This window comes from Oncorhynchus nerka, linkage group LG4 (genome assembly GCF_034236695.1).
Source record: "Oncorhynchus nerka isolate Pitt River linkage group LG4, Oner_Uvic_2.0, whole genome shotgun sequence".
Lineage (NCBI taxonomy): Eukaryota > Metazoa > Chordata > Actinopteri > Salmoniformes > Salmonidae > Oncorhynchus > Oncorhynchus nerka.
In genome coordinates this window covers 58,063,189-58,089,961 of record NC_088399.1, presented here as the reverse complement: position 1 = coordinate 58,089,961, position 26,773 = coordinate 58,063,189, and the positions used below count along the sequence as shown (strand labels likewise).

The following is a 26,773-nucleotide window of genomic DNA, read 5'->3' as shown; positions in this document are numbered from 1 at the left end:
GTGGGGTTTGATCCCAGGCTGTGTCACAACCGGCTGTGACCGGGAGTCCCACAGCATCGTCCATGGTTAAGGGGAGGGTTTGGCCGGGGGGGCTTTACTTGGCTCATCGCGCTCTAGCGGTCTAGCGCTCTAGCGCGCTCCTTGTGGCGGACCGGGAGCCTGCAGGCTGACTTCTGGTCATCAGTTGAACGGTGTTTTGTCAGACACATTGGTACAGCTGGCTTCCGGGTAAGTTGAGCGGGTGTTAAGAAGCGCAGCTTGACAGGTCATGTTTAGGAGGATGCATGACTCGACATTTGCCTATCTCGAGCCCATTGGGGAGTTGCAGCGATGAGACAAGATCACATGCTCCGAATACAACAGGTGTAGACCTTACCGAGTTAAAATATTTACTTAATAAATCAAGTAAAAAATTAAATAAAAAGTAACAAAATAAAATAACAATAATGAGACTGTATATAGGGGGTGCGTTGGTGATGTGGAACTTGAAACTCTCGACCCGCTCCACAACAGCTCCATCAATATTAATGGGGGCCTGTTCGGCCCAGCCTTTTCCTCTAGTCCACAATCAGCTCCTTTGTCTTGATCACGTTGAGGGAGAGGTTGTTGTCCTGGCACCACACTGCCAGGTCTCTGACCTTCTCCCCATAGGCTGTCTCATCATTGTCAGTGATCAGGACTACCAATGTTGTGGCGTCAGCAACCTTAATGATGGTGTTGGAGTCGTGCTTGTCCACGCAGTCATGGGTGAACAGGGAGCACAGGAGCGGACTAATCCCTCAGCTCTGAGGGGCCCCCGTGTTGAGGATCAGACTGGCAGATGTGTTGTTGCCTACTCTTACAACCCATGGGCAGCCCGCCCAGGATCCAGGTGCAGAGAGAGGTGTTTAGTCCCAGGGTCCTTAGCTTAGTGATGAGCTTTCTGGGCACTATGGTGTTGAACGCTGAGCTGTAGTTACTGAACAGCATTCTCACACAGGTGTTCCTTTTGACCAGGTGGGAAAGGGCAGTGTGGAGTGCGATTGAGATTCCGTCATCTGTGGATCTGTTGGGGGCGGTATGCGAATTGGAGTGGGTCTAGGGTTTCTGGGATGATAGCGTTGATGTGAGTCATGACCCCTCCTTTTAAAGCACTTCATGACTACCGACATGAGTGCTATGGGGCGGAAGTCAAAGCAGGTTACCTTTGCTTTCTTGGGCACAGGGACTATGGTGGTCTTCTTGAAACATGTAGGTATTACAGACTCGGCAAGGGAGAGGTTGAAAATGTCAGTGAAAACTCTTGCCAGTTGGCCTGCGCATGCTCTGAGTACACATCCTGGTAATCCGTCTGGCCCCGTGTCCTTGTGAATGTTGACCTATTTAAAGGTCTTGCTCACATTGGTTATGGAGAGTGTGATCACACAGTCGTCCGGAACGGATGGTGCTCTCATGCATGCTTCAGTGTTGCTTGCCTCGAAGTGAGCATAAAAGGCATTTTAGCTCGTCAGGTAGGGTTTCCCTTTGTAGTCTGTAATAGTTTGCAAGCCCTGCCACATCCGACAAGCGTCAGAGCCGTTGTAGTAGGATTCAGTCTTAGTCCTGTTTTGCCTTATTGATGGTTCATCTGAGGTCATAGCTGGATTTCTTGTAAGCTTCCGGATTAGTGTCCCACTCCTTGAAAGCAGCAGCTCTAGCGTTTAGCTCGGTGCGGATGTTGCCTGTAATCCATGGCTTCTGGTTGGGATATGTATGCATGGTCACTGTGGGGACAACTTCGGCGACGCACTTATTGATGAAACTGCTGACTGAGGTTGTATGCTCGTCATTGCTCATTGGATGAATCCCAGAAACATATTCTAGTCTGTGCTAACAAAACAGTCCTGTAGCGTAGCATCCGCGTCATCTGACCAGTTCCGTATTGAGCGAGTCACTGGTACTTCCTGCTTTAGTTTTTGCTTGTAAGCAGGAATCAGGGGGATAGAATTACGGTCAGATTTGCCAAATGGAGTGCTAGTGAGTGCTTTGTGTGTGGAGTAAAGGTGGTCTAGAGTTTTTTTTCCTCTGGTTGCACATGTGACATGCTGGTAGAAATGAGGTAAACCGAATTTAAGATTGCCTGCATTAAAGTCCCCGGCCACTAGGAGTGCCACTTCTAGATGAGCGTTGTCTTGTTTGCTTATGGCCTTATACAGCTCATTGAGTGCGGTCTTAGTGCCAGCATCGGGTTGTGGTAGTAAATAGATGGCTACAAATAATATAGATGAGAACTCTCTAGGTAGATAGTGTGGTCTACAGCTTATCATGAGATATTCTACCTCGGGCGAGCAATACCTCATAACTTCTTTAAAATTAGACATCACGCACCAGCTGTTATTGACAAATTGACACTGACACTCTTACCAGACATAGCTGCTCTGTCCTGCCGATGCACGGAAAAACCATCCAGCTCTATATTATCCGTGTCGTCGTTCAGCAACGATTCGGTGAAACACAAGATAATTTAATGTCCCGATGGTAGGATAATCTCGAACGGAGATCATCCAGTTTATTTTCCAATGATTGCACGTTGACCAATAGAACGGATGGTAAAGGTAGGTTATGCAGTCGCTGATGAATTCTCACAAGGCACCCCGATCTCCGCCCCCTGTATTTCCGTCTTTTCTTCACGCGAATGACAGGGATTTGGGCATGGTCCCTGGGAAGAACTCATTAAAGAAGAAATCTTCATCCAGTTCGAGGTGAGTAATCACTGTTCTGATATCCAGAAGCTATTTTCGGTCATAAGAGATGGTAAGCAGCAAAATTATGTACAAAATAAGTAAAATGACCAGATATAATGTCCAGGCTTCTGGCAGGAGTTCAGTTTAGGGATGCATAAAGAAGATATCTCAGTATAGTAGTCTGACATTGCCAGTATCTAAACTATACTTTGTAAGATAGGGAAATTCTTTGTGCTCAAGGTAAAGGAAGATCTCTAAACACCTATTAAAATGCTGAAGCATACTGTGTGTTTAGTGGAGGTTGTGTTTAGTGCAGTGTTAGGGAGCTGTGAGTTCTCTCTCAGCCTTGGGGGAATCGCTGCTTCGGAAAACTCCCTCTCCACTGGATGCCTGCCATTGTTGCCTGGCAACCACCCTACACAACAGGAAATGAACTGGGGGATTCCGTAACAGCGCCAGAGAAAAATGGAGCACATTGATGGGAGACAGGAAGGCTGAGTGGGAGGGAGATCGGAGGGTGGGCAGGGCACCCTCCAGCCCCTCCATCCATCTACCAGCCTTTCCAATCCACTCCTAACCCACATCCCATCCAGATAACAAAATATCATGTCATTTTACGCTATTTTTAGGGTCATTGGGCTGTAACCATTTGAACTTTCCTAAAGTACTTATAAGTGGAAAGATCATTTAAAAATTTTATGATATTAAATCAAGAAACACATCATAAAATCCCAGTCATGATGAATTTATTGCTAGTTATGGAAAGAAAACCTCTCTGCACACAAACACAGAATCAGGGATATTAAATGTCCTACCAAATCATATTTCCAAAGCAAACAGGTGATTCAGCATCATGGCCAACATTTGTGTTGATCATAGCTCTGTTTGGAAATCTGTTCAATGTTGACATTTTCTACCATGTTTTCGTCCATAGACAAATAAAGCCGGGCACTGGATTTAAGGCAAGCGTTATGGAAAGAAATGCGAGTCAAGGTCTTTTCCACTATGCGCCGGCCAACCCACGTCATACCAGGGATATTAACCCACCAAATGGTTGAGGCCAGATATGGAACAGCAGGCGAGGTGATTAGGATTGTGACATCAGAGACCCCCCTCAAAGGGCCCTACTCTGTCCAGACTGTCAGGGAGAGAGGGGTGGGTAAGGGGAGGTTTTGAACATGGCACTGTTTATCTGTAATAATCACTTGTAGGGTTCAGCCAAAATATTCTCCATAAACCATACTGAACTGTAGTGTGTAGTAGTTTTGGGGAAGAAATCTCACAGATGTGAGGGTCCCAGTCCTTTTGAAGGACAAAATCTCACAGATGTGAGGGTCCCAGTCCTTTTGAACTTTTGAGGAATGCACTTGACTTGATCTGCAAAATCCACATGAATTATTGGAATGTAAGTAATGTATGTATCAAGCCCATAAGACACAGCTAATGAAAGTGAACTTTGATAATGTAGTGGTGGGTCTGCTGGGGTAGACCTACTACATCAGAATGTTTATAAAGTATTGGGTCTTGTACCGACTACGCCACTAAGACAAGACACTTGCGTTGTTACCCATTACCGCTGAACAATTAATCAAATGCCCACCCAGACTATTTGCATTCCCCCATGCATAGTCACTTTACCCCTACCTACATGTACAAATGACCTCGACTAACTTTTATCCCCGCACATTGACCTGGTACCGGTACCCTTTGTATATAGCTTCGTTATTTGTATTTTATTGTGTTACTTTTTTATTTTTTACTTTAGTTTATTTAGCAAATATTTTTCTTAACTCTGTTTTCTTAAAACCGCATTGTTGGTTAAGGGCTTGTAAGTAAGAATTTCACAGTAAGGTCTACCTACACCTGTTGTATTCGGCACATGTAACAAATAAAATGTGCTTTGATTTTGATGATCTGTTCTTAGTTACAGTATCCTGCTTTCAGGGATGGTCCTGACCAGAGTGCCTGCTAACCAGGAGCAGGCATGGGTGGGAAAACCACAGTGATCCGACGCTGCCCTGACGTAGTTGGAGCTGCGCGTCAATCAGCAACAGTGGTGCTATTTATTAACTGCAGATGGGGAAGTGTTTACTGCAGCACATGTTTCAGTGACACATGGCTTGAGAGCAGAGGGAGCAATGATACCCTCTGCCACAATTAGGCCCCATGCTTTGGGAGAGAGATTTCCATGAGGTCAAAGAAATAAGGGGGGAGCTCTTTAAATGAATGGGGGGGAAGTGCACTGTGCCAATGACCCCATGATGAAATAGACAGCTACCATTTCATGGCTGGCTGGGCTGGGCTGGCTGGCTGCAACCTGGTCTCAGAGCATTTTGTATTATTGTTTTATTTTATTTTATTTAACCTTTATTTAACTAGGCAAGTCAGTTAAGAACAAATTCTTATTTTCAATGACGGCCTAGGAACAGTGGGTTAACTGCCTGTTCAGGGGCAGAACGACAGATTTGTACCTTGTCAGCTTGGGGGTTTGAACTTGCAACCTTCCGGTCCAACGCTCTAACCACTAGGCTACCCTGCTTCCCCATTATTCTGTACATAAATCCATGCCAGTCCATTTAGTGTTACGTTTCATATGGTTTGTATTAATTTGTGTCCATCACCCATTTTGTATGATATGTTAGAAATTACAATTTGATTTTCCAAAAAGTAATATATGTTACGAATTTGCAAAACGTAGGATATGTTACAAATTATAGTTATCTGGATAACGTTATCTAGGTTAGAGTTAAGGTTAGGGTTAGCTTAAATGGTTAAAGTTAGGGTTAGGGGGAGAGTTAGTTAACATGCTAAGTAGTTGCAAAATAGCTAAAAAGTATAAGTAGTTGGAAAGTTGCTAAAATGCTTAAATTGTCCATAATGCGATTCAAACTCGCAACCATTAGGTTGCTAGACGTTCATCTTATACACCTTATACACCCACTCATCCCCTTCGTTTTTGCCTTAAGTAACCATCTGTCTTATGTAACCATACCAAACATAACATATTATACTAATTTGAGATCCTGGATTTACACTTACTATGTTACGTCTATTCTATGAGACCAGGCTGCAACACAGGGGTTGTCGTTCATAAGGATACTCTAATATACTCAATTGAAATGGGATCCCCTCCCCATGGGTGAGAGGAAATATTACACTCTTAAAAAAAGAAAAAACATTTTTTTTTACACGAGTAGTTTTACTTTGAATGTCCCATTTGCTTGGTTGCAGGCATTGGTTAACGAAGTTGTGTAGCTTTCTTTAAACAGAGCAAGGTTGGGTGTTTGGGTTCATAGGAGGCTGTTTTGTGGGTACTATTTAATGAAGCTGAGGCGTCTGTTTCTCAAACTAGACACTCTAATGTACTTGTCCTCTTGCTCACTTGTGCACCGGGGCCTCCTACTCTTTCTATTCTGGTTAGGGCCAGTTTGCACTGTTCTGTGAAGGGAGTAGTACACAGCGTTGTACGAGAACTTCAGTTTCTTGGCAATTTCTCGCATGGAATAGCCTTAATTTCTCAGAACAAGAATAGACTGATGAGTTTCAAGAGAAAGTTCTTTGTTTCTGGCCATTTTGAGCCTGTAATCGAACCTACAAATGCTGATGCTCCAGGTACTCAACTAGTCTAAAGAAGGCCTGTTTTATTGCTTCTTTAATCTGAACAACAGTTTTCAACTGTGCTAACATAATTGCAAAAGGGTTTTCTAATGATCAATTAGCCTTTTAAAATGATGAAATTGGATTAGCTAACACAACATGCTGTTGGAACACAGGAGTGATGGTTGCTGATAATGGGCATCTACACATATGTAGATATTCCATTAAACATCTGCCGTTTCCAGCTACAATAGTCATTTACAACATTAACAATGTCTACACTGTACTTCAAATAAAATAAAATGTTATTGGTCACATACACATATTTAGCAGATGTTAATGCGAGTGTAGCAAAATGAAATCCAACAATTTCACAACAACTACCGTATACACACAAATGCACACAAATGTGAAGGACTGAACAAGAATATGTACATATAAATATATGGATGAACTCACCTCCTCCCTGTAGGCTGTGTCGTCGTTGTTGGTAATCAAGCCTACCACTGTTGTGTCATCTGCAAACTTGATGATTGAGTTGGAGGCGTGCATGGTCACGCAGTCATGGGTGAACAGGGAGTACAGGAGATGGCTGAGAACGCACCCTTGTGGGGCCCCAGTGTTGAGGATCAGCGGGGTGGAGATGTTGTTACCTACCCTCACCACCTGGGGGCGGCCTGTCAGGAAGTCCAGTACCCAGTTGCACAGGGCGGGATCGAGACCCAGTGTCTCGAGCTTAATGACGAGTTTGGTACTATGGTGTTAAATGCTGAGCTGTAGTCAATGAGCAGCATTCTTACATAGGTATTCCTCTTGTCCAGATGGGATAGGACAGTGTGCAGTATGATGGCGATTGCATCGTCAATGGACCTATTGGGGCGGTAAGCAAATTGGAGTGGGTCTAGGGTATCAGGTAGGGTGGAGGTGACATGGTCCTTGACTAGTCTCTCAAAGCACTTCATGATGACAGAAGTGAGTGCTACGGGGTGATAGTCATTTAGTTCAGTTACCTTAGCTTTCTTGTGAACAGGAACAATGGGAGCCATATTGAAGCATGTGGGGACAGACTGGGAGAGGGATTGGTTGAATATGTCTGTAAACACACCAGCCAGCTGGTCTGCGCATGCTCTGAGGACGCGACTAGGGATGCTGTCTGGGCCCGGCAGCCTTGCGAGGGTTAACACATTTAAATGTTTTACTCACGTTGGCTATGGTGAAGGAGAGCCCACAGGCTTTGGTAGCGGGCCTTGTCAGTGGCACTGTATTGTCCTCAAAGAAAGTAAACCGGGTGGCTATACCGACTCTGATAACGTGAGCCATGTTTCCGTGAAACAGAGAATGTTACAATCTCTGATGTCTCTCTGGAAGGCATCTCGTGCCTTAATTTCGTCCACCTTGTTATCTAGAGACTGGATATTGGTGAGAAATATTCTCAGAAGCGGTGGATAGTGTGCTCGCCTTATGAGTCTGACCAGGAGGCCGCTCCGCCTGCCTCTCCTCCGGCGACCGCGTTGTTTGTGGTCGGCTTCTGGGATAAGATCACATGTCCAGGATGGAGGTCCGAACAAAGGATCCGCTTCAGGAAAGACGTATTCCTGGTCGTAATGTTGGTAATTTAGTAGCTTTTCCAAGCACTTGTACTTTGTTGAGTCTTACTTCTACTTGAGCAAGATATTTCAGTACTCTTTCCACCACTGATTGTAATTTCTTTGAATGTTTATTATGTTTTCAAATGTTAATAGTTTATTTTGGACAAATCCTTAGTTTTTTAGACATACAGATAGATGTCTAATTGCAACATTAGTTCCTAATGTAGATTAATTTCCTCTCCCTTTTTCAATGTAATGCATGAAAAAGACCACGTGTAACAACATTCAGGTAACCTTAGTAAAATTTGCTAATTGTCAAGGTCAATGTTTTTATTTTAAAAGTACCTTTTTAAATGAGCTACTTTTACTTAAGTAGTTTTAAAAAAACTTCTAATAGAGTACCTTTTCATTGAAGTAACAGTACTTCTACTTGAGTAGGATATTTCATTACTCTTCCCACCCCTGCTGTAAACAACACACAAAGTGGCTGGACTCAACTCAATGCATATCAACATCCTGCACACAGCAATAGACGGTATAGGAGTATAACATGTTCTGAGCAATAGACTGTATAGGAGTATAACATGTTCTGAGCAATAGACTGTATAGGAGTATAACATGTTCTGAGCAATAGACGGAAAGGAGTATAACATGTTCTGAGCAATAGACGGTGTAGGAGTATAACATGTTCTGAGCAATAGACTGTATTAGGAGTATAACATGTTCTGAGCAATAAGAAATGCCTCAATTTGTGTGTGTGCACGCGCGGGCTTTTGCAAGATTGTGATGAGTGTCTGAGATTATTGTTCAACATTTTAGTCATTCTCTAATCTTCAGGCTGGAACCAATATGGCTGAATATCTCTGCTAGGCGACTAGAAGAACAAGAGACCCAACCCCTTCGTTCTGACTCTCGGGGACAATCGCCTCTAATCCCTGGCATTCACCATCATTAACTTTCGCATGACTTCATTTTGTAACTGAAATGAATATCGGAAAATAAATATTTTGTACTTTATCTGCAATTTGTCATGATTGGCCATATGTCATTTAATGAATTTTGCCAACTGTATAGTGACATCTTAACATTGATTGTTAGAATTATTTGTTCCTTTAGAAAATTAACAGATTCTGTAATAGACATTTTTGGGAAAATCAAGGGACCCAACATGTTGGGTCATTCACATACCCCAACAGTGCTGGGTTAAAATAATGCAGTGTTGGGTCACAGAAAGGACCCAACATGTTGGGTCATTCACATACCCCAACAGTGCTGGGTTAAAATAATGCAGTGTTGGGTCACAGAAAGGACCCAACATGTTGGGTCATTCACATAACCCAACAGTGCTGGGTTAAAATAATGTAGTGTTGGGTCACAGAAAGGACCCAACATGTTGGGTCATTCACATACCCCAACAGTGCTGGGTTAAAATAATGCAGTGTTGGGTCACAGAAAGGACCCAACATGTTGGGTCATTCACATAACCCAACAGTGCTGGGTTAAAATAATGTAGTGTTGGGTCACAGAAAGGACCCAACATGTTGGGTCATTCACATAACCCAACAGTGCTGGGTTAAAATAATGCAGTGTTGGGTCACAGAAAGGACCCAACATGTTGGGTCATTCACATACCCCAACAGTGCTGGGTTAAAATAATGCAGTGTTGGGTCACAGAAAGGACCCAACATGTTGGGTCATTCACATACCCCAACAGTGCTGGGTTAAAATAATGCAGTGTTTTGTCACAGAAAGGACCCAACATGTTGGGTCATTCACATACCCCAACAGTGCTGGGTTAAAATAATGCAGTGTTTTGTCACAGAAAGGACCCAACATGTTGGGTCATTCATATACCCCAACAGTGCTGGGTTAAAATAATGCAGTGTTGGGTCACAGAAAGGACCCAAATTGGGTCATAATTGACCCAACATTTTTTTTTTTGGACATTTGGCATTCGCAGCGCATTGTTGTGTAGAGAAATACTTTGAGTGAAGTACCACTATCATAACCTACTCTGAAAAGTGCAACGTCAACATCTGAATGAGGGTAAGCAGTGTTGGCAAGCTGTGCTGTGTTCTGAAAGACACCCACATAGTGTCTGTTGAAGGTGATTACTGCATGGCACCTCTGCATCACGAAGGCCTACACAGCTGATTACATTCCACTGTTTTGCAGATTCCCACTTACAGAGATGGGCAGACTCTTTGAGAGCCACCATGTGATAGACATGTGACTAATGTTGTGTGTTGTCACAGAAGCAGTTCCCAAAGCCCTGAGATGTCCAGACCTGCCAACGACATCTGACTGCATTATGAGGTTGGATAAGTGTACAGTACACCACCATAGATAGTTCTCTATGGAAATAAGAAAAAAAGAAGAGTCCAAATGCCAAATTACTGGGTATGGCACTAACTTTATACGTCCCTTATACCGTTGGTAACTACAGATAATGATGGGTTTCTTGCCCAGCAGATATGCACTTAGTTGTTCAGTCAAAGGAAGTGGGAATGGTCTTGCAAGTTCAGCAACGTCCATAAGAAAATCCGAAGGAAGTCATCCTGTATGATGTTTGAAGATGCAGCAGCCATCTTTATCTTCAGCTTCAGATCAGAGCCAAGAAAAGCTCATGCATGTTTGGTTCAGCTGGTCCTCATACTGCGCTGTACTCCTTCCTCTGGAGGAGGTAAGCAGACGGGGCTCTTTAATGCAGCTCTTTAACTGAACAGACAAGCACCCGCCTGCTGCCATGTGATGAATGTCTGTATCAGGGTGAACATGGCAGTGGTTTAATGTAAAACAGGATTGCCAGGATTAAGCTGCTTGCAAATCTTGATTAAGAACGTTCCTTCTGTATAATGTCACGCTCCATCATACCATGAGGCATGAATGACTGCTCAGACGTTGTGTGTAATGCCAGAAGGAAGAGATGGAACGATGCTGGGTGAATTATGACTCGGAGCAGGGAGGGTTTCGAATGACCCAGGTATCTGGGGGAGTGAAAATAATACAAGCATTGAAAATATTAGTCAAGGGTATCGCCATATTAAAGTTTAATGTTGGTCCTGCCCAATGTTTTTAGAGCCCAAGAGACAAGCTTGTAAATAGGTATATGATATTCTCATGGACACAAAATCAAGTACATGGAAAGGACAGGGTCCATATATTTGATGTGGATGCATTTCCTGCAACTGCTTATTAATATGTTAGAGAATAGATTAATGTCAACAAGATTTTTAAGGCTGATGTAGCTGTGGCACTGGACAATGGCATATCCATTATCTAATCTTTCTTCTCATTATCTGTACATCTAATTATTGCATAACATTTTCCACTAGCCTGCATCTCTCTCTGAACTGCAACTGTACACTGCCAGGCCAACTAGTCAACCACGTCTGAAAGCAGCTGGAAACCCCAGAGAGTGGAGAGAATCTCAAATCAACGGGTCTGTTGGTTGGTCAGACGTGGTGATGCGTCACTGTTCGAGGGGCGGTGCGCTCCCGCCGGAGGTGATCCCCAGGTTTATAAGTGCTGAGGAGCTCTCTGCAACCAAGCAGTGCGTCACACAGACCAATACCAGCTAGGATTCCTTTTCACAAAATCAAGTCCGATATTTCAAATCAGGCAGTAAAATAATATCTACTCTCAATCATAATCTGAATCCCGTCTCATCGTTTTGATTTCTTTGCGCTATCCAATTGTATCCAAAAGTTTTTCACTCTGCAGATACGATTTGTATTTTTCTCCGAGTCACTTTTTAATCTACGTGTATTTATTTTTTCTCATTAAGGACATTTTCTATAGTTTCGAGGTTTGTTAGAATATAGCGAGCGAGCATCGCCATCATCATTGGAGGGGTAAAAGCGCCGTTTTATGGATATTGGAGTACGCAGGCAAAAGTTCGATTTCAGACATTCCGTTACCCTGTCTGACAGGAAAAAAATGAAATCTGCTGAAGAGGGTGAGTAGGCTGTTTACTGTTACGTCTGAATGTCAGACTGTGTGTAAGAGTAATATAGCATTCGTAAACGGTAATTCAATCGATATTTGAACAGATGCTTCTGCATATTGGATAGGTGCCTGTCTTGTCTAGTGGCGCACTTTAGGCGCTCCTCAGGTGTCAGTCAATGGGTTTATTCTCTGTTTAGATAGCCTACTATTATACAGGTATTACAATGTAATGCAGCGCACTGAATACCGATATGATTATAGGATAGGCTACGTCATTGTTACCTTATTCATGGTAGCCACTTACATTTTGAAATAAATATTTGGTTTCACCAAAAGGTTTATTTAAAGTACCTACTAACATTGTATGTATTGAAAGAAGAAATATGTTGAGTTCGCCATAAGGAAGGATGAACATGAAACACATTACTATGAGCTCTACACTACATTATGAGGTGCCTCTCCTATGAGTAGGGAGTGGTGGGAGTGGCAGTGGTGGCACCAAAACTCTTTATTCAGGAGGGTTTACTCAAATTGGTAATCCATGCCTCAATGCCTCTTCTTGCATGAGTCAACAGACCCCATTTGAAGATACATTTACACCAAATGTGCAGTGTTTCAGTGTGCATGTCTAGATTTACGACAATTGAATCAGAGAACATACACATAACTACCAGTGGTTCTCATTGGTAAAGTGGCATCTTCTGCAATCCATCAAGAATTGTCATAAAGACATAGCAATGCTGTGACACCACTGTGATGTTAAGGCTATTACATTGTGATTATGTTGTGGGAGTCATATGTTGGTGCAGTGATGTCATGTCTTTTATGGTTGTGATTATGTTTCTTAATTCACAGCAGACAGGAGCTCTGGCAACAGCATACTGCCTGAGACTGGAATAGTCTTAAGAGCTGACTGTTGTAAGATTACTCAGGTCCCTGTACCCTTAACCACAACTTCCCCCATTCTCTTCTGTCTGTGCCACATGGGTAGTCAGTCTGTCTCTTATGCCCTCATACCCAGTGGGGGAGCTGGCATCTTAGCTGGCATCATGAGGCTCCCCTGTTGGGTTGAGCTTGCACCTTTAGTCATGCAAACAAACTAGCCATGTGGTACACACAGGTGATACATTTTCCTATAGCTTTTGAAAATAAACTAGCCAGGAAAAAGTGTAATAATTGGTTCAATGTTTTGATTGCTGTGGTATATAAAACCAGAGGCAACGTGAAATTTGAAAAAAGTTATCGTCTACATCTGCTTTCCTATCGGCTCATTCATCCCCCTCTATTCCCCAGGTCGTTGCTGTAAATGACAATGTGTTCTCAGTCAACTTACCTGATAAAATAAGGGTTAAATAAATAAATATATTTTGGTTATTAATAAATAAATAAATCTTGGTTATTTTTTGTGTAATTCTTTTTGCCAATTATTTGTATACTTCTCACCTTAGTTATTTTGTGAAGGTTGTGTCTTTCAGGGATGGTGTGTTGGTGGTAGTTTTACTTCTGTGATTTGGGAAACCCATTCAGTTTTGAGTTCTCTGGTCTTGCTCTTATTTGGATACAGGAACATATTTACTTTCTGCATCAGCGTGTAGATGCAGTTTACACTCCATCATGAGCAACAGCATCACACCAGCTTTCTTTGTAATTAACTGGCAACTACCGTATGTGTTTCAGTGTGTGAGCCAATGAGAGTGTGCATGGACCATAATTCTAACTCATTCCATGTATTTGCTTTTCAGAAGCATACAGCCACACCCCCAACGTCAGTCTCTCCCAGGGCAACCCCTGCATGCCTTCCCAATACCACAGTCTCCAGTCTGGCCCCACCATCTCAGTCTCCATCAGCCAGCCTCCCAGCTACGGCGCCCACAACAACATGAGGACAGTGGGTTACTACTCCTCCCCTAGCATCCGTCCAAATGGAGCGCCAGCCCTCGAGAGCCCTCGTATTGAGATCACAGCCTACGGGCAGTTTCCTGAGGACAAAGTTGAAGAGAGCAACAACCTTACTGTGGCTAAACGGGTCAACTCCGTCGTGACCCTGACGTTGCCCAATGCAGATGGCTACCGTGACCCCAGCTGCCTCAGCCCGGCCAGCAGTGTGTCGTCACGCAGCTGTCACTCCGAGGCCTCGTCCTATGAGTCGGGTTTCTCCTACAACTACGAAAACTCACCCCAAAACTCGCCCTGGCAGTCGCCCTGCGTCTCACCCAGTGGCTCCTCCTCTCTCGCCCTTCCGGGTGATGCTTGCGCCAATGCGGGCTCCCCCGGCACTCCCCCTCCACCTCCCCCAGCACCAGTGTCACGGACGACAGCTGGATGGGCCAGCGGGGCTCCAGGCCCAACTCCCCTAGTGGTGGAAAGAGGAAATACAGCTTCAACAGAACCACAACCTCCAAGCCCCCCTACTCCCCTAACCACTCCCCCGGGCCGTCCCCTCACACCTCCCCACGCCTCTGCGTCACAGGTGAGTCCTGGATGCCTAACAACACCAACCAGTACACCAACTCAGCCATAGTTGCAGCCATCAACGCTCTGACCACAGACGGTGTGGCAGACCTGGGGGAGGGCATCCCTCTGAAGTCCCGGAAGACCAGCCTGGAGCCTCGGGCAGTCTGCCTGAAGGTAGAGCCTGGAGGAGAGGAGCTCAGCCCTGGGGAGCTCGGTCAGGATGAGTACCCCTTCTCCCGCATGCCCTTTAAGAAGGAGAACTACTGTGGGGGATTCCTGGATGTGCCACAGCACCCATACTCATGGTCCAAGCCAAAGCAATATGTCAGGTAAGCTGAAGCAAGACTTTGACTGACTGAAAGAATATTCATTATAAGGTTGACAGCTCCTAACAACGGAAAGTTTTTGAGGTCAAATTGAAGTCAACTCCGAAATATACAAGCAAAGCATTGACAATCTGCAGTTGTGCCTTGTTACACTGCAAACTTGAAAAATACTCTCTCCACCTTAGCCCATCTCTACCAGCCCTTGACTGGCAGCTGCCGTCCAGCTCGGGGCCGTACAGCCTACAGATCGAGGTGCAGCCCAAATCTCACCACCGGGCCCACTATGAGACCGAAGGGAGCAGAGGGGCAGTCAAGGCTCTGGCAGGAGGACACCCTGTGGTGCAGGTCTGCTATCCTCCTTATACTAACCTACTCTAATATAGACTTGTCTGGATGTAATACTCTTACCCCCATCACTTCTCCGACCTACGGTGAGCTCCAAAAGTATGTGGAAAGTACATACGTTTTTGTGCATTTACCGTTTGTTTTGGTTGTGTGTCTGATTATTTTGTGCCCAATATAAATGAATGGTAAATAATGTATTGTGTCCTTTTGTAAAATAAGAATAGAATACGTTTCTAAACATTTCTACTGTAATGTGGATGCTACCATGGTTAGGGATAATCCTGAATGAATCGTGAATAATGATGAGTGAAAAAGTTACTGAAGCACAAATATAGACATGCTAACCTCTCACCATTACAATAACAGGGGTTAGCATTTTTTTTTGGGGGGGTATGATATTTGTGCGTTTGTAACTTTAAAATCCAAAGCCAACTAAAATTGTCACTGTCCCAATACTTTTGGAACTGTATTTCTCCAATCACTTTCTTTCCAACCTATTTATATCACCAGCGCTTAAATAGATTAGTGGGTATGTGTTTTATCATTACACGTCTATGATGTTATCCGAAAGACGTCATAGTTCTGAATGAAATACCATAGGTATGCTAATAGACAGACCAGTGCGCTCAGTCAGTTCCTGTCCAGACGAGGGTGACTCAAACTTTTCCATTACGTCTGAAGTGCAGACAGACAGTCGCAAAGCGAGGTAGTGTGGCCAGTAAAGCTTAGTCATGAGCTTAAACCACAGTAGCTTTGGTGGTCAACTCAGAAGAAGCATTGAGCAATTGTAATTCTTGGACTACAAGGCCGGTCTTCCCAATCATTGTACCACATCACTGACTTGACTTCAACCTCTGAATAAACCACAGTGTCTACGTTGAGAAGAGAAAGTAAGCCATCAAAGGTTTCAGCAGGCAAAGTTTACATGTGTTGAATAGTATCTGGACGGTTGAACTTCTCACATATCCTTGTGTGGTAACACCCCAACGTTTGCGACCAACCTGGGATTATAACCAGGAAGGCTGCAGTGGGGATGAATGGGAACCTGAGAATGTGGCTAGCTAAGCATGTTGTATGGTCCTGTGTGTCTGAACATCAGAATTCACATCTGTACTGGGTAGCATGTTTTTCTCTGTGATTAGGTGCTAATGATTTAATGACATGGGCTCTGGGTTACTCTCATCATGATATAGTGTGTTCTTTCAAAACCTCCACCTCCCTCCCCTCCTCTTCCTTCCCTCCCCCCGCCAGCTTCCGACCAAACACACAGACTTCCCTTTGTTTAGGAAAGTTCCCGTCTGTAATGCTGACATCATCAACAGTGGCGTCCTGTGGAGGCGGCCAGTCCAGGCCGGGCTCAAACCACACACGTTTCTGGCAGCCTGATAGAGATGTTAGAGGGAGCCTAAGGCCACTCAATCTCTCCCTAGCTTCCTGATTACATGGTACGCTGTGGGCTGTGGACACTGGCTGACTGGGCCTTCTCTCTTGCTCTTCCTCGGAGTCAAACCTTGCCCAAACTGTGCAGAGTTTGTTCTGGAAGTCACTGGTTCCCTCCATGTCGAGCACAGCTAAGCCTGGCGTTTTCTGTTTTTTTCTAATGCCACAGCTGCTGCTGCTGCAGACCACACGCGCCATTATACCGATGGCAGACTGAGTTATGCTCTCCTAAAGGACTGCATGTTCTAGGGTTTAGGCTTAGCTTTCATAGCTGGGTCTGAGGGAATACCCCATACTCAAGTCTGTGGGGGGCTTTTATGGCAAAAATCAATAAGTGATGTCAAATAAAGTGAGTGAAAATATCTAAAACTGGCCAAAGATTATAAATGTAACTACTGGTAGATTCATTTTTCATTAGCTAAATGTTGATTTTCTTAATCTTAACTATGAACGTCATGTAACCATGTTATTTTAAATTATAAGGCTTTTTTGTGTTCAAGAAAACAAAATTTGAGGTCATGTGAACCATATTTTCAAAAGCACGATAGGACTGTGAAGTCAGCTGGAGGGTTGGAGAGAAAGAGAGAACGAGAGAGAGGGTGCCCCTGTTGCCCTCTTCCCTCTCTCCCTTTTTAATCTCTTTCTGGTACCTTGAGCTGCCAGTCTTGACATTCCACTAGTAGGTGATAATACGATCTAGGGAGGGGAGACTGCACTGCCTGTGCCGAAACAAGCGTTGGTGTTTGTTATAGGGAGCTCCATAGTTAGGGATGTGGTAGTCGCGGAAGCAAGGGGCCACTGCTTCCCTGGAGCCCGTGCTCGTGACAGACATCAACAGGTCCCCGCTGTGATGGAAAAGCACCCAAATGCTTACACAGTAGTCATTCATGTTGGTACAAACAACATCAATCTTCACAAAGCAATTCAAAGATGACTTTATAGGGCTTACAGATAGGCTAAAGGAGACAGAAGCGTTTTTTCTTTCCCGGGCCTCTACCAACAATAGGTCACTGAATGGAACACCTTATTCGTCTCTGGCTACGGTACTGTCTTGAATTCTACAGATACTCAATGGATTTGGAGTACATTGACAATTTGGGAGAGGCTCCAGTTTAACAAGAGGGATGTCTAGCAACCAAATAGGAACGGGGAAAAAGTTATCTTGTCCAACATCGAGGAGGCTCTTATAAAACAGTGAGTTAATGACAGTGCAACTCCTGATCAACTCCTGATCAGGTAATTCTTCCTATTCCCACTATTTCACAGCGTTGTCATCGTACTGCTACCATATTCCCAGGGGTATTGTCAGTAATAATCTTGTGTCAGCTCTGTTACTGTTCGCCCAATGGGAAGCCCACTGTGGTAAGCTCATCCAGTGCTAATACTTCAAATACCATAAATATGGATTTCAAATCACGAAGAGGGCTTGGGCTGTTACATATCAAGTTTGATGTCAAAGATGGACCTTCTTGATATCTTGGTGCATGAACACGAGCCCAGATATTTTGGTTCTCACAGAGATTTGGATAATTGACTCGATCCCAAATAAGAACATTGACATTGCTGATTACATCTTCAGGTGTGACAGACTGAAAAACGGGGAGGGGGGGACTACTATATACAGTTGAATTTGGAAGTTTACATACACCTTAGCAAAATACATTTAACTCAGTTTTTCACAATTCCTGACATTTAATCCTAGTAAAAATTTCCTGTTTTAGGTCAGTTAGGATCACCACCGTATTTTAAGAATGTGAAATATCAATAATAGTAGAGAGAATGATTTATTTCAGCTTTTATTTCTTTCATCACATTCCCAGTGGGTCAGAAGTTTACATACACTCAATTAGTATTTGGTAGCATTGCCTTTAAATTGTTAATCTTGGGTCAAACTTTTACGATAGCCTTCCACAAGCTTCCCACAATAAGTTTGGTGAATTTTGGCCCATTCCTTCTGACAGAGCTGGTGTAACTGAGTCAGGTTGTAGGCCTTCTTGTTCGCACACGCTTTTTCAATTCTGCCCACAAATGTTCTATAGGATTGAGGTCAGGGCTTTGTGATGGCCACTCCAATGCATTGACTTTGTTGTCCTTAAGCCATTTGTTCACAACTTTGGAAGTATGTTTGGGATCATTGTCCATTTGGAAGACCCATTTGCCACCAATCTTTAACTTCCTGACTGATGTCTTGAGATGTTGCTTCAATATATCCACATAATATTCCATCCTCATGACGATATCTATTTTGTGAAGTGCACCAGTCCAGCCTGCAGCAAAGCACCCCCACAACATGATGCTGCCACCCCCATGCTTCACGGTTGGGATGGTGTTTGTTCTTTGGCTTGCAAGCCATTTTGGCATGCAATCAACTCTTGTGGCATCAGGTACTCTAAATATCACTATCCCCCCAACAATTGAGCCTTTGGTTATAGATGTGGCCATAAGCCAAAATACACATTAATCTGTTGCAGGAATTTACCACCCCCCTGCACTAGCGGAGCGCTGTTGGTCCTATTTCTGAGTGTTTTAAACCTGTTATGTCATCTGAATTAGTCGTTTTGGGGGGTTTTAATTTAGATTGGCCTACCCCTCTTAAATTGCTTGTAAATGTTGTATGCTTTTATTGCGTTCTATGATTGAGTGCAGAGCGCCCTTGAAATAGAGGAATTGATCTCAATAGGATTCTCTTTTAAAAATGGTATGGTAACTCCTTTTTAAGTTAATGCATAAAGTAGACCACCGTAACTCAATGGCTTTGCTGCCTTTGCTTTTTCTTTTTTTTACTATGTCAGTCTGACCCCCCATGCCAACTTTCCTCTGCTAATTCCTCCACTGTCATAGCGTACAGATAACATGCATAGCTCCACACTCTGTGTCGGTTGTAGTCTCTATTATCAGGTTTCAGAGTGGGTATTAGGCTCCATGCGTTTGCTCAGCTTTCTGGGTGGCTGTCAAGCAACACCTATGGAGGTCTGGGATTCTTTAAGGACCGGTTTGTACTGCAGACGTTCTGAATCCTGTCCAATTAAATAATGATGTGATTGTCTCGCTGATAAAAAGTTAACTCCGTCCACCGCTCCAAAAATCTATCCCTGATCTTGGTCAATGAGAGCATGTGTAAGTGACATGGATTTACATCCCAAATGGCCACCTATTCCCTCTATAGTGCACTATTTTTGACCAGGGCCCACTGCACCACTTTTGACCAGAGCCCATAGGGTGTGCACTATATGGGGAATAGGATGCCATTTGGGAGACACCCAAAACCTTTAGTTCACTGTAACCCGGGCTTAGTTCTGTCAGCAGGGTAAACTACCCTGTGAAATCACAGGGACATTTGTCTCAGATGGTTAACTGGCTCTTGGGCAGCCAGCGGAACTGGGGATGGGGATGGAGCTACTGTAATATCATGCTGTGTCGCAGCCTATCAGTACTGACACGGACTGACATTAATGGAGGAAATATGTGTATGGGTTGTTGGCCTTGGATAATGAGTGGGGGAAAAATGTAAACTGTGTTTGAAAGGTATCCCTGTTTTTTTTTAACAAGTTGTCAAGAGTTGTGTGTGTTGATACTCGATACCAGACATAAGTTGTTTCTTATCTATTAACATTGTAAAACAAATTCCTATTAACCATTGTTGATTGGCAATAAGTTATTAATTTAATACAATTTAATGGAATGTAATCTCTGTCTTCTCCCTCCAGCTCCAAGGCTACATGGAGAGTGAGCCCCTGACCCTGCAGCTGTTCATTGGTACGGCAGATGACCGTCTCCTGCGGCCCCATGCCTTCTACCAGGTCCACCGCATCACCGGCAAGACCGTCTCCACCCCCAGCCATGAGGTCCTGCAGTCCAACACCAAGGTGCTGGAGATTCCACTGCTGCCCGAGAACAAAATGCGCGCCATGTGAGTAGTGTGTGAGTGTGCATTCATTCGCCACTGTGTATGTCTTTTTGTTGCGCCTATCAGCCAGTCAGACATTTATGCTCCTCCTCAAGCAACTCAAATTATGAGTGAACATCTGTAGAGTTGTGTCCATGACGGCTGATCAGCACCGGCTTGGGTGTGTCTGTCTGTGTGGACTGGATCACCCCTCTGTACAGATGGATGGGTTTCCCCCTACACTGTATAATAATCCCTGAGGCTCATATTACAGGGGGAACCTCAAAGCTGCCAACTGGGGTCTGTCTAGGCAGTAGCAGTTCTACTGCATTTTAATGGATGTAACACTTAAACTTATAGAACCATTTTCACTTCAGTGTTTGGTTTCAGTAGTCTTTCTGGAGAACGCACCTTAAAGTGATTTTATTTGATTTATTTAACTAGGCAAGTCAGTTAAGAACAAATTCTTATTACAATTGCGGCCTACCCCGTCCAAACCCTAACGACGCTCGGCCAATTGTGCGCCGCCCTATGGGACTCCCAATCACGCCGGTTGTGATACAACCTGGAATCGAACCAGGTCTGTAGTGACGCCTCTAGCAATGAGATGCAGTGCCTTAGACCGCTGTGCCACTCGGGAGCCCGAAATGTGATGTTTGTGTAAGCAAGGGGTTTATACATTTTGAAGTATATTCCCATGTGACTTCATATATTTTATACAAGTAAAATTATATATCACAGGGATTAATTAATCGTGATCTGGGAAGTTACCAGTAATAGCATATCATCAATTATGGTAAAGTTTTAATCAACTTGAACACCAATGCTGACAACTTAATTTGACTCGATTAGAGATAAATGCAATGCTTTTGTTACCTATGATCGACTACACTCCAAAAGCCAAACACTCTTAACATTGCATAGGGTTCAATGGAGAAACGTTTTTCCTCCTGAGATTAGCATTGAGTTGAACCCTTGGCACAGTTGACTGAGACTTTGTCCGTGTCCGAAATGGCACCCTATTCCCCATAGGCTCTGGTCAAAAGTAGTGCATTATATAGCAAATAGGTGCCATTTGGGATGCAACCTTCTATTCAGGCTACTAGAGACGCCTCAGTAGCCTCAGCCTGTGCTTTGTTCACTCATCACACCCCAAGCTGTCTGGCTGTAGGCGGAGGGAGAGCTGAACAGCTGGGGTCCTTAGCCTCAACACCTGATTGCCTCACCAGCGGAGCAGCCCCCAGTGATTGACAAAGAATTCTCGGGAATGTTCAGTTAGTGTAAAAGTTGACATGAACTACATTATAAGGAATGTGGCGTCGAGGAGTACTCCCATGGGAAAACTAACATTTGTTTGTAAAAGCTAACTCCATAAAAGTCTGAAATGTTAAAAGTGAGTGCACAGCATAAACAGGAGGGAGGGGTGAGAAATGAGACATTTATAAAGTGTCTGATGAAGGCTCGGAGACTGTGTAAAAAGCATAATTCTGCTGAAATACTGTTGTATGATTCTACAGTGAAATCCCTTTGTGGTGCTAGAGAGAAACTCTTAAACTATACCTTAATTAGCTGAGTGTTGATATTTAGTGTATGTGGTAAGTATCACAGGGATAATGATTTGGGATCTCAATAATGATGGGGATCTATCTAACGTGATGGTAGCTATGAGCCTCTCTAAGGTCTAACTCAGTTTGTTTTCTATCTGTTTCATCTAGAATTGACTGCGCTGGCATCCTGAAACTCCGCAACTCGGATATCGAGCTGAGGAAGGGCGAGACGGACATCGGGCGTAAGAACACACGTGTGAGGATGGTGTTCCGGGTTCACATCAACCAGCCCACAGGAAGGACATTGTCCTTGCAGGCTGCATCCAACCCCATAGAGTGCTGTGAGTACACCTTCACTATCAGCCTGCTTTAAAATGTATGGATGCCTTTTGGGCTGACATCCATGCTACGAAGAGTCTTTCATGTGAACAATTTTCTCAATTGTGCAATGTCTTATACAGGGGGGAAATGGTTTAACATGGCAGATCCTTTTGACTTTGGTGATGAGCACCATTGACCTTGAAAGAACTAGATATACATCTGAGCAGATCTGGTAATCTCATGGGTTTATGGCTGAGAATCACACCACAGAGATCAAGTGCTATGAGGTAAATGAGAAATGTGGTTAAACCATGATCTCAGCTCTTAAGAATAGACCATTGTCGGTCGCTGATACGCTGCCACAAAACTGTTATTGACTGAGACTCTTTTTTTCTATTGTCGAGAATAATTGTCAGAAAGGTTCTTTGCCAGATGTATTTTTCATTTGCAAACATTAGACTTTTATTAAGGAATATAACACACTTCAAGGCGGTTGAAGTTAACCAGGAGGTGATGGCCAAGTATGATCATGATGCCAAGAAATTATTTGTAAAAACAATAATTTGAGAAAACGATACAATAACAAATGCTAAATGGATCCATGCCCTCACCCTCAGGTCAGAGGAACCCTATGTCTCTAGAGCTAATGGCTCATGGCATTGCTAGTTGTGATGATTCTTTTAAGAGTTGTCAGGCTTGTGAAAATTACTTGGTCTGGATGCTCGGGGCTGCATGGGGAATGGGTTTGTATTGACTCTTTCGTGAGGATAGTGTTTGTCCCCCTCCTACAGCCCAGAGATCAGCCCAGGAGCTGCCCTTGGTGGATAAGCAGACCTTGGAGACGTGCCCTGCTGCTGGGGGAGAGAGGATGCTCCTCAGCGGACACAACTTCCAGCACGACTCCAAGGTGGTGTTCGTGGAGAAAGCCCAAGGTAGGAGCTGGAGATGGAGCAGGAGCTAACGCAGTGCAGATGTAGCTGTATGTGGGTTAGTGTGCAAGTGTATGTGTGCATGTGTCTACACAAGTGTGTGTGTGTTGTGTGTGTGTGTGTGTGCGCGTGTGTGTGTGCTTGCACGCTTGTGTGTGTGTCTACTCAAATGTGTGTGGGTGCGTGCTCCAACTCCCTCCCTCTCTCTCTGGGTTGGAGAAACCTCAGGACTACTCCCTCCCTCCTTCCTCCCTCCTCTTTCCCCGCCGTCAAAATATCCCCCATCCTGCCAGAGTGCCACATGTGGTGCACATTAATGCGCTGTATTTTTAACACAGCAGATTTACATTTGCAGAAGTTTCCATTGCCTGTTCAGCACAGGAATGGATCACAAATGCACTATAGGCTGTGTGTGCTGCTGTGCTGTCCCTCACAGTTCTTGTATTTGTTTCCTATCCTCTCTCTAAGCCCTCTCAGTTAAGAAGGAGGGAGGGAGGGACTGCTCCGATATGTTGACGCTTAGGGTTTACTTACAGCAATGTCCTTGATTTGCTTTAGAAAAGTAACTTGAGGTATGGTTTGGACCAAGGCTGTGCAATGTGAACACATCTAATTGTATCGCTCTGTGAGTCACTCAGAACAGAGGGGAATCCGCTGCCATTGTTCCACCTGTGAGGAGAGGAATTCTAGGTTGGTTGGGTGGGGTCTCAAGCCCCACTGTTATACAATACAGCAGTGTGAGATTGTTTTTCAAAACAAGAAGTGATTGTGTGAGAGCTTTGCTATATCTCTTTCTACATCTCTTGATTTATCCTAATCTCTTCTAGCTAGGAACTAGGGGATTGCTATTGATTTATGTATGTGAAATTCTAAATATTTACCTTGCCTAGAATTCTACATAACTCCCTTTTTGGTTTATAGTTTTTTGTCAGTTTGAAGAAAATCAGTGGCTCCCTCAGATCTGTTGAGGTTTAGCAGACTATCTTTAGGGCCTAGTGCAGCCTCTGGGTTGGCGTTGATGCTCCCTTGTGAGGTGGGGTGGTGAGGGTTTCCCTGCATCTGGCACTAGAATTAGGATTCCTGGGCAATCCTACCATGGAAACACCCTTAAGCCAGCCTTCCACCCCGTCTCACTCTCCTCTGCCTCCCTCCATTGAGTCTCCCTTTCAGCCTCAATATCCCAATTCATTACCACTGTGTGCTGTGGAATACCCTGTGAATCTTCAGTTCATCTGTTGCCTTGTCTCCAGTGGTGGAAAGTATTACTTAAGACGTTTTTGGGGTATCTGTACTTTACTATTTCTATTTTTAGAATTTTACTTTAGCTTAACTACATTCCTAAAGAAAATATTGTACTTTTTACTCCAGAAATTTACTGTGACAACAAAAATATTATAATGGCACTGAAGGAGATGGTTGCCGTTTTACAGTCTCCTAACCAATTGTGCTATTGTGTGTGTTTTTAACTTATTTTGTACACAATGTTTCTTCCACTGTCACTTGTGACCGAAAATAACTTCTGGATATCAGGACAGTGATTACACACCTCGTCCTAGACAAAGATTATTTCTTTAACGAGTCAAAGGACACAAAGGATTTACTTCAGACACCCGACAAGGCCCAAATCACTGTGATTTGCATGAGAAATAGATAGAGATATCGGGGACGTAGGTTGGGGTGCCTTGTAAGGATCTGACTGCGAGTGGGTAATCTGCCTCTGCCATCAGTCCTATTAGCCAACGTACAATCATTGGATAACAAAATAGACAAACTACGATCACGAATATCCTACCAACTGGACATTCAAAACAGTAATATCTTATGTTTCACAGAGTTGTGGCTGAACGACGACATGAATAACATACAGCTGGCGGGTTTTACGCTGCATTGGCAAGATAGAACAGCCGCCTCCAGTAAGACGAGAGGTGTCTGTATATATGTGTAAACTACAGCTGGTGCACGAATTCTAATAGTAAGGAAGTCTCAAGGTTTTGCTCACCTGAGGTAGAGCATCTGGGCTCCCGAATGGTGCAGCGGTCTAAGGCACTGCATCTCAGTGCTAGAGGCGTCACCACAGACCCTGGTTCGATTCCAGGCTGTATCACAACCAGCTGTGACTGGGAGTCCATAGGGCGGTGCACAATTGGCCCATCTTCGTCCGGGTTAGGGTTTGGACAGGTTAGGCTGTTTTTGTAAATAAGAATTTGTTCTTAACTGACTTGCCTAGTTATAAATAAAGGTTAAATAAAAAATAAATCTCATGATAAGCTGTAGACCACACAATGTACCAAGAGAGTTTTCATCTTATTCTTCGTAGCTGTCTATTTACCACCACAAACCGATGCTGGCACTAAGATCGCACACAATGAGCTGTATACTGCCATAAGCAAACAGGGAAACGCTCATCCAGAAGCGACACTCCTAGTGGCCGGGGACTTTAATGCAGGGAAACTTAAATCAGTTTTACCTAATTTCTACCAGCATGTTAAATGTGCAACCAGAGGGGAAAAAAACTCTAGACCACCTTTACTCCACACACAGAGATACATACAAAGCTCTCACTAGCACTCCATTTGGCAAATCTGACCGTAATTCTTTCCTCCTGATTCCTGCTTACAAGCAAAAACTAAAGCAGGAAGCACCAGTGACTCGATCAAAAAAGAGGTGGTCAGATGACACAGATACTAAGCTATAGGACTGCTTTGCTATCACAGACTGGAATATGTTCTGGGATTCTTCCGATCGAATTGAGGAGTACACCACATCAGTCACTGGCTTTATCAATAAGTGCATCGATGACGTTGTCCTTACAGTGACTGTACGTACGTACATACCCCAACCAGAAGCCATGGAACACAGGTAACATCTGCACCGAGCTAAAAGGTAGAGCTACCCGCTTTCAAGGAGTGGGACTCTAATCCAGAAGTTTATAAGAAATCCCGCTATGCTCTCCGACGAACCATCAAACAGGCAAAGCGTCAATACAGGACTAAGATTGAATCGTACTACACAGGCTCTGACTTTCGTCGGATGTGGCAGGGCTTGCAAACTATTACAGACTATAAAGGGAAGCACAGCCGCGAGCTGCCCAGTGACACGAGCCTACTAGACAAGCTCAATTTGTAAGGACAGACGCTGGAGACAAGAAGCAAGTACAGGGAGTGAACACTTAATGAAACGAACAGCAACAGAATACGGACAGTGTCTGGACAGGGGAAAACAAAACGACAATAATGCTGACACAAGGATCTAACCGAGGAACAGACAGATATAGGAGGGGCAATCAACAAGGTAATGGAATCCAGGTGAGTCCAATGAGCGCTGATGCGCATACTGATGGTAACAGGTGTGCATAATGATGGGCAGCCTGGCGCCCTCGAGCGCCAGAGAGGAGGAGCGGGAGTAGGCGTGACAAAATTACTTCTATGCTCGCTTCGAGGCAAGCAACACTGAAGCATGCATGAGAGTATCAGCTGTTCCGTACGACTGTGTGATCAAGCACTCCATAGTCGATGTGAGTAAGACCTTTAAATAGGTCAACAATTCAAAAGGCTGCAGGGCCAGACGGATTACCAGGACATGTACTCCGAGCATGCGCTGACCAACTGGCAAGTGTCTTCACTGACATTTTCAACTTGTCCCCGACTTAGTCTGCAATACAAACAAGTTTCAAGCATAGCACCATAGAA

At 44.1% G+C, this 26,773-nt stretch overlaps 1 protein-coding gene across 1 annotated transcript in view; it reads left to right on the top strand.

The window, feature by feature from the left end:
- The first annotated feature begins 11,457 nt into the window (after positions 1-11,457).
- The window catches only part of LOC115128259 (nuclear factor of activated T-cells, cytoplasmic 1-like), a 63,675-nt gene continuing 48,359 nt past the window's right edge, over positions 11,458-26,773 (top strand). The window contains 7 exon segments of the mRNA XM_029657947.2: positions 11,458-11,846; positions 13,579-14,100; positions 14,103-14,619; positions 14,802-14,961; positions 20,109-20,311; positions 22,003-22,175; positions 22,947-23,087. Of these exon segments, the coding sequence (XP_029513807.2) occupies positions 11,759-11,846; positions 13,579-14,100; positions 14,103-14,619; positions 14,802-14,961; positions 20,109-20,311; positions 22,003-22,175; positions 22,947-23,087 (1,804 nt within the window). The 5' untranslated portion in view covers positions 11,458-11,758.